General features: G+C 41.3%; 1 protein-coding gene across 2 annotated transcripts in view; it reads left to right on the top strand.

Moving 5' to 3' along the window:
* Window positions 1-15,931, top strand: part of HTRA1 (HtrA serine peptidase 1) — a 44,490-nt gene continuing 28,559 nt past the window's right edge. Inside the window, exon 1 of one of the 2 annotated variants that reach the window (XR_011559182.1) lies at window positions 1-748. Coding sequence is in view for 1 of the 2 variants with exons in the window: in XM_070752557.1 (XP_070608658.1) it covers window positions 250-748 (499 nt within the window). In the remaining variant the exon portion in view is untranslated. The remainder of the gene's footprint in view (window positions 749-15,931) is intronic. The other variant, XM_070752557.1, reaches the window with a different exon arrangement.

The following is a 15,931-nucleotide window of genomic DNA, read 5'->3' as shown; positions in this document are numbered from 1 at the left end:
CGGGCGCCAAGTCTCCTCCCAGACGGCTTCCTCAAGCCACGCGCGCACCCAACTTCTCCAGCGGCTCCTTTTAAAGCAGCGCTTTCCCTCCTCAGTTGCTCCCTGCGCTTTTGCCAGGCAAAGGTTTCCAATTCCCGGCTCTCCCCGCGCGCCGGGACCCTCCTTCCCTCTCCACTTGGGCCGTCCCGTCCCGTGAGGAAGCGCGTGTTTCGCTCGCTGGACTTTCCGCGCCTTCTTTCTGAGGGAGCAATGAGAGCCCTTCGGTGGCCTTTGGCGCCCAGCGGCTGGTGGCCGTGGCTGTTCTTGCTCCTGCTCCCGGGCGGCTCGGCTCAATCCTTCGGCCGACGTTACGAAGACCGGGCTTGCCCCGACCGTTGCGACCGGGCGCGGTGCCCGGAGGTGCCCACCGAGTGTGCGGGAAGCGGCCAGACGCTCGACTCCTGCGGCTGCTGCCCTGTCTGCGCCGCGCAAGAGGGCGAGTCTTGCGGAGGGTCCCTGTTCGGGGAGCCGTCGTGCGCCGAAGGGCTCTTGTGTGTGCTGTCGCCCGGGGGACCCGGAGTGGCGGCTTCGGCCACGGTGCGCAGGCGAGCGAAAGCCGGCCGTTGTGTGTGTGCCGAGAACGAGCCGGTGTGCGGCAGCGATGGAAAGAGCTACGGCAACCGGTGCCAGCTTCGGACCGCTAGCCAGCGCTCCGAAAGCCAGCATCAGCCGCCCGTCATCGCCATCCAGAGGGGCGCCTGCGGTCAGGGTGAGAGCTTCGCTCCGGAAAAACGGCGGGCCGAGGGCGGGCGCCCATCTCGCAACTTTTCCCTGCTAATTCCTGGCGTCCAGGAATTAGCAGGGCTCTCGGCTCTCGAAATGCGTTGTACTGCAACATCCATAAATATTCCGGTGGGAGGGATATTGAGCCCAACGCATTTGAAGATGCGCTGGAGAGCTAAAGCAAATTGCAAAAAAGTAGTATTTTTTTCTTCTTCCCCCAAATATTCCCACCCTGCGCCGAGTTAGATTTCTTTCTTTTTTTCTTTGCCGCTTTTTTTTTGGGGGGGGGGGGCTTTTCAGATAGTCTAAAATGCTATTACGATGCTAACTTAATTTATAAAACTTAATTTAGCTTCTTCTTGACTGAAGAGGGGAGAGGAAAGATTTGAGCTGGGCTTGAAATCCTCCTTTCCGGGGTGGTGTGGTGTAGATAAATGTTATCTTGAGTATTTAAATGATAACAAAACTACTACTTTTGCAGTGCCCAGGAGAATTTACACTTCTGCTTTCCAAGGTGTCCATAATAGTTGTGTCCATGACCTTCCAGGAAGGGGGGAAAATTAAGTACATGGTCAGGAATGCTCAATGGGCTTTGGCTTGGGTCGTGGAAGGAACAGACTGATGGAGGACATCTGTATTTTTAAAAAAAATATGTTCCAAGGAAATAAGATAACAAGTTAGACAAGATATAATAGTGAAAGGACAGTAAAAGAAACATCACAGCTCTGAAAGAGAACATTCAGTTTTGTTAGATAAGAATAGAAAAGTCACACCAAACTTTAAACTGGTTAATATGCTAGGCAAATGTCTGGTTTTTGATCCAATGGAGTGTGAAGGGAAATATATTTGTTTGATTTGTCATTTTGAAATCAAAGGAATAGATTCCATCTATTCCAAGGATCGACAAACCCAGGCGCCTGGTTGCCAGTGGCGCCTAGAAAATGTTGTCTGGCGCCTAGAAAATGTTGCCTGCTGTACTGTATGTATACAGTATATTTTTCCCGCCTTGTGTTTACGCCCAGAAATGGTACATCTTGGCTTCCGTAGCTCCGCCCATCAACCTCGGAGCGAGCTGCTTTCCCAGCGTCCCCTGCGCTTGCGTGCGTCTCTCCCTCCCCCCCTTGCCTCCATTCCGCCTCCTACTCGAACCCCTTCACTCCCCCCCACCGCACACAGACGCTCCGATCTTGGCCGCTCACCCGCCTTCAGAGAGAAGCGGAAGCCCCTCCCCTCCCGGCGTGAGGTTTTGTTCATTCCTCCTCCGGCCGCGTGCGCGGTGACTTCCGACCAGTAACCCCTCCTCCCCCCTCCCCCCCTCACCCGCGTCCCCGGCCCGGTCTCCCTTTCCTTCTTCTCTGTTTCGGTTTCTGACTAACGGTCTCCCCTCGGATCCCGACGGGAGTACAGCAGAGCCGGCTCGGCGGAGCCAGGCCTGCGCCGGGGGGGAGGGGGTGAAAGCGATGTCAGGTGGAGACTCGGCAAAAAACCAAGTTTGCTTAAAAAAAATTCTGGCTCCTAAATTTTTTGGCTGGCTCCTAGATTCTGAACAACTTTGTCGACCCCTGATCTATTCTATAACAGGAACCCCTGTTGAACTTTTTTTGCATGTTGGGGAACCTTTTGGTCCAGGCAGATGTGACTTTTACTTGTGTTTTTAATACATAAGTTTTGAACTTATGGAATAGCCATAGTGGAAGTGAGTGGTATAACAAATACAAATAAATAAGAGTATATTAGTATTACATAATTTACATATATCTTATATATGTGCCTGCTTATCAATAGGGTTTTTTAGCCCAATTCAGGTTTTTTTAAACCCAAGAGAGTTTATAAATAACCAGTATGTTTTATAGTGTTTTACTCTGGTTTATCTTAGGTTGATTTATTTTGTAATGCTGTCGACTATTTCAGGATTCCTTTTAATGGAAGAATAAGTTAAACAAATAAACAAATATCTACTGAGAAGTCCAGATATGTTCTCTGGGTCTTTCCTGGAAAATATGCATAAAATTAGACCCCTAGTTCAGTTTTATGTTATGTGTTATATTGCTCAAAAGTCATCATAGGCTAAGAATCCATGATGATCATACATATCAAGTTTTTAAACACCAAAACAACCTTGGAGGATAACCATGAGCATTGGCAGCCAAACTGCTGCTTAACCCTTTTTGTGTATTTATTTTCCTAACTAGATATGAGTCATTTTTCTGTTTGCATGTGGGGATCATGAATACAAGTACCGTACTTTTCTAGGGATGGAAAGTGAATGGGTGTGCATTTTTAACAGAACAAGAGGCAGCTGGAAGGAGAGGGGTTAAGCAGTTATATTGCTCCTTTATTTATACTTGCAGGGACCTGTGGTTGTTTTTCATAGAAAAGTTGGAAGACTTTTGTTTACCTGTTAAAACATCTGGTTTGGCTCTTATGAAAAATTTCCTAGAGATAAATATTTTCTTTGATGAGACTATGACTGAAAAAAAACAAGAGTTTTTCCCTTACTAGTCTTTTATCTGCTTAGGCCACAATCCAGTTAACATTAATCTATAAATCCTAGTAACAGAGGATTTTTTTAAAGCGGGGACAAGCTAATAGGGTCACTCCTATGGACAATTGTAAGCACAGGGCCACAGTAGTTCTGATGGGCAGATTGGAGAGGAAGTTAAATCCTGTTCCATTTCCTACATTTTTCCCTTGAATCTATAATTTTCCAGTCTTTTTTATGCCTCCATTATGCTTATGTAAATCTCATGAAGGAGAAAAAATAAAATAAAATAATATAGCTTGGAATGGAAAACTGTTACAGGAAGAAAATTCATATCTGGTCTTTGCATTCAAACCATCATATTCTCTGTTTTATAGGTAATTGGTAGGGTCACAATCGGCTTGTTTGCACAACTCTTTCCTGCATAGTTGAAACCTGATTTCATATACATTCTTAGACTATCCAGTAATATATGCAAACTTCTTTTTATAGACTTAAAAAATTTAAGTCTCACATTCTAGACTTTAATCATTTCAGTCTAGAATTGAACTGTGCACTCTGAATATGAGTTTATGTAACTCCCTCTTACACTGGTGTAGTATTAGTATTATTAATACGTATTTGTTTATTACTAAATGTCCTTGATTCTAACAATGTATGGCAAATTAAAGGAAAATATAACAGCAGATTTAGGGTTTGCTATTTTGTCATAAGATAGTTGGAAATGCAGCTTTAATTCTAAAAAAACTACTGATTCTTTGGAAAAGATTCTGAAAAATGGCAGCAAGAAACACTTTTGGCACACGTCAAAAGAAACCTGGATTCTCATCCTGCTTAGCCACAAAATTGTCTGGGCAGTTTTAGAATTAATACTTTTCTTAAAGATCACTAATTCCTTAATATTCATTCAGCATAATCCTAAATTTAACCCTATTCAATTTAATGATGATGTATAAAAATTTACAAATAATCTACTTTCCAGGAGCATTTTTTTACAAGGACAATAATGAAAGAATCCCTGTTTGCTTAGGAATTACATTCCATGCGAAGCAGTCTTCTCTGTATTCTGCTTATCAAGCACATCTTCTATTAGTGACCAATGGTGGATACTGTCAGCTGAGTTTATTGTTTCTGGAGGCCTTATTTTATTGTCTTTCATTGCACTCACCTTTCCATCTAGCAGTTTCTCAACACCTTGAGAGTATCAATCCAACCCAAGGCCCCATTGAAAATACTGTAATGTCACAAAATATGTTCCTGCAGATATGTTGGTTCCCACAAAATTCACACCGTTTTTATTTGCTGAAAACTCTAACCACTTGCATTTCTTATTTAGCTTTCAATGTTTCCTTTCAACATGTCACCAAGCAAAAACATTCCCCAATCAAACCACTTGTTAGGAATAAGTTTCTCTTAAAGATGGTCTTCTTTAGCTAACTTCCCACAGATCATTGGAATTTCTTATTAGCTAAATATTTGAGATACATGTATTTTTAAATTTTTAGAAAATATATATTTGAAAACACCCGTGAGGAGGTAGAAACAAAAGCCCACTTCAATATGTTTAGGTCTTCTTCTTTTTTTTGGCATATTGGAGTGAGAAAAGTAGGGCTGCTGCATCTATTTAAATCAAGTTATGAATTTGGACTTAAATGTTTATGCTATTAATGAAACAGAAAATCAAACTTTTTTTGTCCTTCTCACTCTGCTTAAAAATAACTATTATTTAGAAACTTCCTTTTGAAGATTGGAAAAATGAAAATAAAAGTATGGTAGGTAGAAAGCAGACAATAAGATTGTTGATAGAAATTCTCCCTTATATTATGTATAACTTTGAAAAGCTGATTTCTATTAACTCTACAATTTTCAATATTTTCCAAATTCTTCAACATGTTTCTGATTTTCTTTTCCTCTGGACCTTCCCTGCTATGATGCACATTACTTGATGAAGTTCAGCCGAATGATATTTTTTGACCAAGTTACCCAATTCCTAAAATTCTGATTTAGTTTACACACTTTAAAATAAAAAATCCATTTACTATTTTTCTCCTTTGATTGGAAAGTTTATGTTTTGGCTATCTGCTAATTAGGAATGTTTGAAGACTATAGGAGTTCATTTCCTTTGGCTGGTGCTTTGTCTGCGTGTCAGTAGGAAGAGGCTGGAAAAACCGATTTCATCTAATGCAGCAAAAATAACTGCAGAAAAGTTGGTTAGATTTATTAACTATATAAGGCTTTCTATAGAACACTTTTCTAAACAATAGGTTGAGTCAGGGTTTAAAACCCAATGTAAGAGCTGTAATGTAGTTGGAGATCATCTAGTCCACGGGCGTCAAACTCGCTGCTACACGTTGTCATCACATGACATATCGTATTGTGTTTTCCCTTCGCAGAGCTGGGATGGGTGTGGCCTGCACATGATGCATCCAACATGTGAACTGCCAGTTGAACATCTCTGAATTCTAGTCCAATCACCTGCCCAATATAAGAATTCATTAATACAGTACAGTGATCCCTCGATTATCGCGAGGGTTCCGTTCCAAGACCCCTCGCAATAATTGATTTTTCGCGATATAGTGGTGCGGAAGTAAAAACACCATCTGCGCATGCGCACCCTTTTTTTCCATGGCCGCGCATGCGCAGATGGTGTTTTTACTTCCGCACCTGGGAAGACCCAGGGAAGGTTCCTTCCGCCGCCCAGCAGCTGATCTGCTCGGCAGCGCCGCAGCAGCGAGGAGCCGAAGATCCGGGTTTCCCCGCCGCCCACGCAAAGGGGAAACCCGGATCTTCGGCTCCTCGCTGCTGCGGCGCTGCCGAGCAGATCAGCTGCTGGGCGGCCAAAGGAACCTTCCCTGGGTCTTCCCCGCCGCCCAGGCGCTGCTGGAGAGCAAGAGGGGGAGAGATAGAGAAAGAGAGAGAAGGAAAGAAAGAGATGAGAGAGGGGGGAAGAGAGTGTGAGAGAGGAAGAAGCAAGATAGAGAAAGAGAGAGAGAAAGAAAGATGAGAAAGGAAGAGAGTGACGTCATCGGGTGGGAAAATATTTTTAATTAATATTTTTTGAAAAATCGCGATATAGCGTTTTGCGAAGCTCGAGATCGCGAAAATCGAGGGATCACTGTATTCTCTACAGATGTCTATTCAGTCTTTGCTTCAATATTCCCATCAAAGGAAAATCAATCTTCTGAAACAGCCTGCTCTGTTGTAGAACAAATTTTTATCATGAATACTTTTACCATTAATGTCCAATTGGAATCTGTTTCCTTACAGTTTAGATCCATTGTTTCTTGACTTTTTCTCTGTACAGTATTGAACATGTCTGTACTGTCCTCTTCTCCTGGCGGGACCCAGGAGAAGAGCCTTCTCTGTGGTGGCCCCGACCCTCTGGAACCAGATCCCCCCAGATATCAGAGTTGCCCCCACCCTCCTTGCCTTTCGCAAACTCCTTAAAACCCACCTCTGTCGTCAGGCATGGGGGAATTGAAATGGTATGCTTGTTTGTATGATTGGTCTCTTAAATTGGGATTTTTTAGATTATTTTTAATTACATTGTTACATTGTCTTTATTGTTGTTAGCCACCCTGAGTCTTCGGAGAGGGGCGGCATACAAATCTAATAAATAAACAAACAAACAAACAAATAAATAAATAAATAAATAAATAAACAATAGCTAACTAGTAGCCTTAAGAGCTTCTCCTTTAGCACTAAATCTCCATAGCACTATGACTGATTCTTTTATTTTTTCTTTATTTCAAGGCTTTATGGTTTGAATTGATATCATCCAGAAGTGCTCATTTTCTCAATATTTTTCTAAATAGGTTTATATACAATGTTCTATTGAGCATGGCTGGCTGGAAGTTTTTATTAATTTATTTAATACTGTAATAAATAAATTTATATGGTCCTCCACTTCATGGGAAGTGACTGGGCAATGTTCAACAATTCAATAAAACAGATAAATAAGACAATCATTAGTTAAAACAATTATATAATAATTATTAAAAAGAATTAAAATTATAAAAATAAAGCTGAAAAAAAGAAAATATATTAATAAACAGAGGATATTAATAATAACAGAACCATCTCACAAGTTCACCCATAATCTGTGGTCCCCTGACCTACTAGCATAACCTGGTCTTTAAGAACTTTTGGAAGATCAGGACTGATGAACAGTGCTGGGTTGCTACCATTTTGCACTAGTACGGGTGAATTGTTAGTGGAACTTGACCAAGGTCTCCAAACCAGTAACGATGGCTGGCTGCTACACCCCGAACTTGCTGCTGCTCACGAAGCCCCATCTACCATGTTCATTGCATTGCAAGTCCAATGGGGGATGTGCATGCACGAAGAACATGGTGGTAATGGCATGGTAGCAGCTTTTTCAATGACCTCCAGTACCAACTGCCGCCTCTTTGCCAGACCACGTGACATGGAATAACTCTAATCTTGTTTGAATGTATTAGGCAGGTATCTAGATTAGGAGGTGTTCTGACGGTGTGTTTCAACCACCCGTAATTACAGGGTAATTAGTCCAGGAAGACACACACCACATGATAAAAGGAAAACCCAAAAGTTTTATAAACAGAAAAACAGAAACAGCTCCCTTTTTAAATGTCAAAGGGATTTTCTGGCACACACAAGGCACAGGTTAAATGCAATCCAATTACTCACCCAATAACTGGGAAATTGAGTCCAATTCTAAAGTCCAGAGAGTCCACACACAATCTTGAACAGCACAAAAACCATGATCTTGACGAAACAATGAATCAGATAAACTGCCATGAGGCTAAAACACCAGGCTGCACTTTTATCTGTAGCACTAATTACAGCGGCCCCACCCAACCACAGGTGGCCTCATTTTCTCTTGTAATAATCCTTCAATTGTTGTCTCCTATGCATCACTCTATGCATGCATGCATGTGTCATTAATTCTTATTCAGAATCCAGGGATGATACAGGTGATTGATCTCCTGGGCTGTCTGCCAAACTCCACTCTTCCCTGTCACTCACGCTTCCTTGGTCAGAGGAGGCTTCGTCGGCAGATTCCATCAGGAGCAAAACAGGCCTGCGGCATGTGGATGTTTCCCCCACATCCACCTGCACATTCCTTGGGGCAGGAGCTGGGCCAGAGCTAACCACAACAAGAAGGTAAATTATTTCTGAAACTACAAACACATATTTTTCAAGTTTTGGTATGTCTAACCAGACGCCTGACCACTCTTCAGTAATCAGCTGATAAACATGTTTTAACTATAAATCAAAGGAAAACAATGAAAATATTAGCATAATTATCTATATAAACAAAAATGTAAATGTCCATTTGTTCATTATCTCAAATCTCTGAAAGTCCTTCACTGATTGCTTTGAAGCATACCATTCAATTACAGGCCCTTTTATATACCAAAATTATATAAATGTCACACCTGTAACAGGTAAAAACTGCTGAAAAACATAGGATTAGCTGATAAAAAACATAGGAAGGCCGTTTTGATTGGCTGGTGATTCTTTTGGCAGATGAGTCGGACCAGTCTCTTAAAGTGGGGGGATAGGGAAGGGGAGAGAGAAAGAGAGAGAGAGAGAGATGTCCAAATGTCACCCTGCTCTCTAATGTCAATCCCTTCAAACTCTGTTATTCTGAATAAGTTGAGCAGGGGGTTGGACTAGAAGACTTCCAAGGTCCCTTCTAATTCTATAATTCTGAATAAATTGTGCAGGGGAACCTCCAATGTTCCTTCCAAAATATTCTGAATAAAATATATACTTTCTCTTGTCCTTCTTTTCCAGTTAACCACACTGAGCCACAGCAATGCGTGGCCGGGTATGCTAGTAATTTAATGTTATTACAGCTGTAGTGTCATTAGTAATACCACTGATATATAAAAAAAGGAAACCAAACTTCAGCAAGCCATCAGTGAAAGAATGTTCAGAATGACTAGGTATTGCTCTTGTATTATAATTCATTTTGCAAGTTAAATACTTTTAGAGTATCATAAAGTTGAAAAGGATGTAGGCCAGTTCCCAAGACTGGAATCCTGAAACAAATGTCCAACCTTTGCTTCAAAGCCTTCATTGATGGAGCACTGCTGTTCCACTGCTTAATAGCTCTCATGGTCAGGAGACCTTAGGTACAAATTGCAATTTTCTTATTCCAACTGAGTGGAATAAGAACAACTAAGAATTGTTAGCCAATTAGAGTTCATTACATCTTTGGCAAAGTGGCAAAGAAAGATGCAACAGCCTCATAAACTGGAGGTAAAGTGTATGTTGGTGAAAAAAGGCAAAAGTTCTATTTCTTATTGCATGCAAGGCAGAACATTAAGTGTAATCTATTGATTTATACAAAAAAATAGACTTGTTAGCCATTTTGAAAAGCCATTTCAAATTATCCTTGACTATGATGAACTACAAATTCCGTTCCTAAAAGAAAAAGTAACTCCGTAGTGATTATGATATTATTATTATTTATTAGATTTGTATGCCGCCCCTCTCCGGAGACTCGGAGCGGCTTACAACAACAATACATAGTACAAATCTAATGGTTAAAAAGGACAGTTTAAAACCCTTATTATAAAAACAGTCATGCATCCCAGACAAACCATAGATAAAATGAAACGGACCGGGGGAATCAATTCCCCCATGCCTGACGGCAAAGGTGGGTTTTTAGGAGTTTGCGAAAGGCAAAGAGGGTGGGGGCAATACTGATCTGGTATTTTCCAATCATTTTATAAACATTGATGAGAAATCAACATGATAAATTAAAATATTATAATTTTTATTCTGCCTTGTGTGATATAGTACTTGATGCAAAATGCTTTTGGCAGCAGTGTCATCGCAGCAATTAAAAGTTAAGGTAGAAAAAATATCCACTAATAAATTTGGGGCAAACATAGCCTACTTGTTTTTTTTAAATAAAATTAATAACATTTTGAATTGAACTTGCAGTTCAATTCAAACCATTTGAAGGTAAAATCAGATAAACATGATTAACATCCTGAAACAATTTCTCAAGATGTTTCCTGTGGTTAACTTAATAACATAGCTGCACAAAATAGACCTTTGGAGCCAGATGAAAACTGATTTTTCTTTGCTTCCCTCCTACCCTTGAGAGTGGTTATTAAGACAGATCCTCAGTGATAAGCCACAAAGAGAATTACACCGCTGTTCCTCCTTTTCCCTCTCTTGTTTTGGTGCATTTTTTACTCTGCACTTAATTATTGATGACCTGGTTGATAATGATGCTAAAATATTTTAGAGGGCAAATTGCAGCACATAAATTGTATATATAAAGCCCTTCATAGCATGGTCAGAATACCTTCGGGACCACCTTCTGCCGCACGAATCCCAGCGACCGATTATGTTCCACAGAGTTGGCCTCCTCCAGGTTCCGTCAACAAAACAATGCTATCTGGTGAGACCCAGGGGAAGAGCCTTCTCTGTGGTGGCTCCGACCCTCTGGAATCAACTTCCCCCAGAGATTAGGACTGCCCCCACCCTCCTTGCCTTTCGCAAACTCATAAAAACCTACCTTTGCCACCAGGCATGGGGAAATTGATTCCCCTCGGCCGCTCCGTTTTATGTATGGTTTGTTTGGGTTATATGAATGTTTTTAATCAAGGGGTTTTAACTGTTTTGCTTTTTTAAAAAATCATTGCATTTGTATTTTATATTCCTGTTGTGAGCCGCTCCGAGTCTTCAGAGAGGAATGGCATCCAAATCAAATAAATAAATAAATAAATAAATAAATAAATAAATAAATAAATAAATAAATAAATAAATAAATAAGGGAATGTCATTAGAGATTATCTTCCATAAAATGCGGATTGAAGACAGTTTTAGCTACTTAAACAAGATACAAGCTTGAATAGGCAATTGGCTTATTTAAAAATCAATTTGCTTTGAGCAACAAAATGCAAATAAGCACTTGAACAGATATACGTTAATTGTTATCAGAATAATAGAGTAATAATTACTGAAGTACATAAGTTGCTAAAAGCTGAAACCCTTTGTTTTTTATCCATTCACAAAGTCTTGGGGACAGGTGGATCAGTATTCTTTGATTAGATGGAGAATTTTAAAAAGTTCAATGTAATAACACTTGTAACTAATGTTACACAAAGTGATTGATATTTCCCCCCAAATGGTCATAATGGAAATCTAGGGAAAAAACATAAGAGCTAGAAATAAGCTTCAAATGTGCTTGTCATTAATGCGTGGCCAATTTTTGTGGAAATGATGGTTCGAACCAGGATTCCCAAACTTTACAGTATTGTGATGATACTACAGATGATAAATGAATTCATGTAATGTCCAGTGTTCCCTCTAATTTTTTTTTGGTGTGGGCGGAAAAGTATAGTGTCTGAGTGGCAGTCCCTTCGGAACTGGGCGGCATAGAACTCTAAATAAATGAATAAATAAATAAATAAATAAAGTGTGGGCGTGCATTATCACACCTGTGCGAGTTCTGATATCCATATTCGCTCCCCCTCCTCTCTCTTTCTCCTTCTTCCCATCTCTCTTTCCTTTCTCTTTCCTTTCTCTCCCTCCCTCTTTCTCTCTATCCTTTCTATCTCTCACTCATTCTTTCTCTCCCTCCTTCATTCCCTCTTTCTCTCTCTTTCCTTTCTCTCTCCCCCTCTTTCTTTCTATCATTTCTATCTCTCACTCTTTCTCTCCTTCCTTCATTCCCTCTTTCTCTCCCTTTCTCTCTTTCCTTTATCTCCCTCCCTCTTTCTCTCCTGGGGCTGCCTGTGCCTGCCCTGCACCCCCCACTGCGGACGGAAAGCATTTGGTATCGGTGCCCCCCCCACGGACGGCAAGAAGCTTGGTGGCGGGCCACGCAACTTGCCTTTCGGCATCGGCGCCCCCCCACGGACGGACATCGGGCTGGCGGGGCCAGTGGATCCTCTCCCCCACCTCATGGACGGACATCGAGCTGGCGGGGCTGGCGGACCCGCTCTCACCCCCGGCGCCTGGACAGCCGGCTCCCTACCCCCTCCGTCCCCACCCCCTCCGTGGTCCTGGCGCAGAAAAGCTTTGTTGACCGGCGCGCCCTACCCTTGGCTTTGCCTCCCGCTGCCGCCGTGCAGCTCACCTCATCAGCGGTCACCACAGCGACATTGCTGTCGCAGCGGCTGCACTTTGCCGGCCAGCAAAGCCGGCTAACCAGGAAAGTGGTGCGTTTGAAAAGCGTGCTGCTTCCTGGGCAGCCGGCCCAGGGCTTGACATCAGCAGACGTCGGCTGTTCCGACAGCAACCTTCGGACAGCCGTGCTCGCCTGGTGCCACAAGGGGGGGAGGCGGCTGTCCCCCAACCCAGGAAAGCGGCGCAGGAATGCCCCCGGCTCCAGGGGGCTGCTCCCAGCATAGTGGCGGGGGAGGAGGCCAATGCCTCCTCCAACGCCGTGTTCTCTCTAAGCGCTGTAGCATGCTGCCCGCCTTAGAGGGAACAGTGGTAATGTCCCCTTCAGTGACAGAAAATAATGGTTTTGGGGGGAAAGGAGGAATTAGAATTGGGCAAGAAGTAAAGCATACAATTTATGTGTCATAAATGACATTCTCAACTGATATTGAAGTACAGTGGTACCTCTACTTAAGAACTTAATTCGTTCCATGACCAGGTTCTTAAGTAGAAACATTCTTAAGTCGAAGCAGTTTTTCCCATAGGGATCAATGTAAAAGCAAATAATGCGTGCAAACCCATTAGGAAAGAAATAAAAGCTCAGAATTTGGGTGGGAGGAGGAGGAGGAGGCAGAAGAGGAGGAGGAGGACAGTCGCTGCCGAAGCAAGAAGGTGAGGTGAGGGGAATAAAAAAATTCAAAACTTTAAGCCTTAAAAAAAAAAGATGGACTCTGGGTCGGTGAGGAGCATGCGCCTCCAATACACGCGGTGCGAGGCGGCCTCCCATACACTGCCTCCCATACACTGGCTGCTGCTGCTGCTATCTGCTGCCTCTTCCTTCCCATGCTGAAGGGTTCCCCTTTCCTCTCGCTCACTTGCTTTGTAGCTGCCACCTTTCCTTTGCTGTGATGACTCCTCGGCTGCCCAGAGTGAAGGGAATGTTTCTTTTCTCTGGGCGCTGGCAGAGGTTTATTCCCTCTCTAAGTGCCCAGAGAAAGGAAAATGCTTTGTTTGCTCTGGACTGCCAAAACCTCTTTAAGCACCACCAAAAGGCTCCTCTGGCAGCCCATAAAAGCCCAAGATGGCCAGAATTGGGGGAATGACAGGAAACTGGATGGGCCTTCATCCCACTCTAATATTTCCTGGGAAATTTTTCCGGGCTCAGGTTCTTAAGTAGAAAATGGTTCTTAAGAAGAGGCAAAAAATCTTGGGCACCTGGTTCTTATCTAGAAAAGTTCTTAAGAAGAGGCATTTTTAAGTAGAGATACCACTGTATTATAAATTCTTGGATTTTGCATGCTGTAACTTTCCACTGTTGTTTGTCAGGAAAAGCGAAGACTGGTGTTTGGATTAAGCTTTGATGGAGGCTGTCATTCTGCTTGTACAGTACTGGCATTATTTTTTTTAATAATTGCATTGACTCCTACAATGGTAGGTAGTTTCAACCCACAGTTTGAAAGCTTCTTTTTAAAGCAATCAAATATTTAAATTTAGTGTGCTAGGAACTATTGTTTTGAAATTTGATGTTCTACAATTAACAAAGTTTAATTTATATTTAATTTATAAGAATTTCATTTGCCATTACATTCATAGTGTTTTGCAAGTCAGTTTGTATAGTGATTAAGACATCAGGCTAGAAACCAAAACATTGTGGGTTCTTGTTCCACTTTAGCCATCCGTGAGAACTTGGATTAGTAACTTTTTTTCAACTCTAGGAAGGAGGCAAACGGTAAACCACTTCTGAAAACTTTGCCAAGTAAATTGCAGGGGCTTGTCCAGCCAGTCTCCAAAAATCAGACATGATTGAATGGAAGGGCAAAAAATTAATATTTGAGGTATTTAGAACAGCAGACTTTTTATTCATTGAAAATTCTCACAGACAACTGGGTCTTTGTATTCCCAACAATAATGTCTAATGTGCTGACTATTAAGGCTTATCAACTGCCCACACTGAATGGAATGGTTGCATCCTGTTTTCTAAGAGATAAATGTCAAACATTTAAATAAAGCCTGAAAAAATGTAAATAAATGCCAAAACAATAAAGCACCATTTTGTTATAATATTTAAGGGATTTGTTGCTTTATTGCCATGTATTATATTATCCAGACACTTACAATGATCCAATCAATTTGTACTGATTATGTATTCATTTTAATTGATAGGTACAAATAAATATTTCTGTTAAAAGAGTCTAAATAAAGAGCTAATTTTTACTCATTTCAGATGACTGGTTCAAATGAAACACTAAACTATAATTTGTTATTTTGTAGGTGGTTTTCCCACCTTTATTTCCCTGTTTCTGAACCTGTGTTTTGAACCCGTGAACAAAACAATTTACTACATTGCGATTGATATATCACAGGGACTTTAAAACTTTGTGGTAGAGTTAACTGCTGCTTGCTTTGGAGTTGCACAGGCAAGAGTGACAGCACAGTTCAAGGTTTTTTCGGGCTTGCTGGGAAGACCTATAGAAGCCAAACTTAGTATGTGTTTTGATAATGCTCTTCAGTTAGGCCTGACTCTCAACCCAGTTGCTCATGATGTTTTGGAAGTGTCTGAAGCCAAACTTTGATAGCTTATGGGAATTCCCCCAAAACAAAAGACACTTTGATTCATTGATTTTTAGGTTTAACAATACACTTTAGTGGTTTAAAAAGGATTAAGCCAGGAGTCGGTAACCTTAAACACTCAGAGGCAGTCATTTGGTGTAGACCTCTAAATTTAGGGTCCTTCAAGTACTCAAATGAAAGAACATTTAATAACAGTTCAGTTAATTGCTTCTTCAAAACTTTGAATGACATTGATCCACTACAAACCTATAGAGACATTTTTTTTCACTGCAACCATTCCAACTGACATGTTAAGTTGACCCCACTTGTCCTGGTTTCTCTTAGCAATTGAGATGTGATAGCCTTTCTGATATCACTGAAGTACAATTCCCACAAACCCAGGTTCCACACATCATTTTTACATCTCTCTTAAATTATGCATAATATTTAAGCATATCTTTTAATATGATTATCACCCATGATTTCTGAGGACTATATGTTTCTGAATAAAGTCTCAGAAGCATGTTTGGTTTCAAAGTTATTTTCTGTAAATCCCATTTTTCAACGTGCAATAAATATATGTCAGCCCTAGGTTATTAAGTCTTGGCTTTAGAATCGGGGTGTCAAACTCACATCACGGCAATGTCTTTCCCCCTCCCTTCACTAAACCAGGTGTGGGAATGGCATCACATGATGCATCTTGCCCATTTGGCCAGGAGTTTGACAGCTATACTCTACACGGTCTGATTTATTTTTCTTGCTGTCTCATCCAAAAGCTTTCTTCTTAGTTGATTCTGAAGACCAATAAATGCTTTTAAAATACTTCTACTGATATAACTTTCTGGCAGTTTTATCATTAGTACTTTGAAGGAAGCTGGAAAATCCACTGAAAATGGCTTCTAGAACTACTATACAGCATCGCCTATACCTATCTCTATATTCCCTTTTTTTAGTGAGAAATAACTTATTTATAGTGGATAATGTGATATTTCACAACATTATCACCTAGAAATAAGCTACAAT

The sequence above is a fragment of the Erythrolamprus reginae genome, chromosome 5, assembly GCF_031021105.1.
Source record: "Erythrolamprus reginae isolate rEryReg1 chromosome 5, rEryReg1.hap1, whole genome shotgun sequence".
Classification (NCBI taxonomy): domain Eukaryota; kingdom Metazoa; phylum Chordata; class Lepidosauria; order Squamata; family Dipsadidae; genus Erythrolamprus; species Erythrolamprus reginae.
Note: the sequence above shows the minus strand (reverse complement) of the source record. Positions and strands in the feature narration are given on the sequence as shown.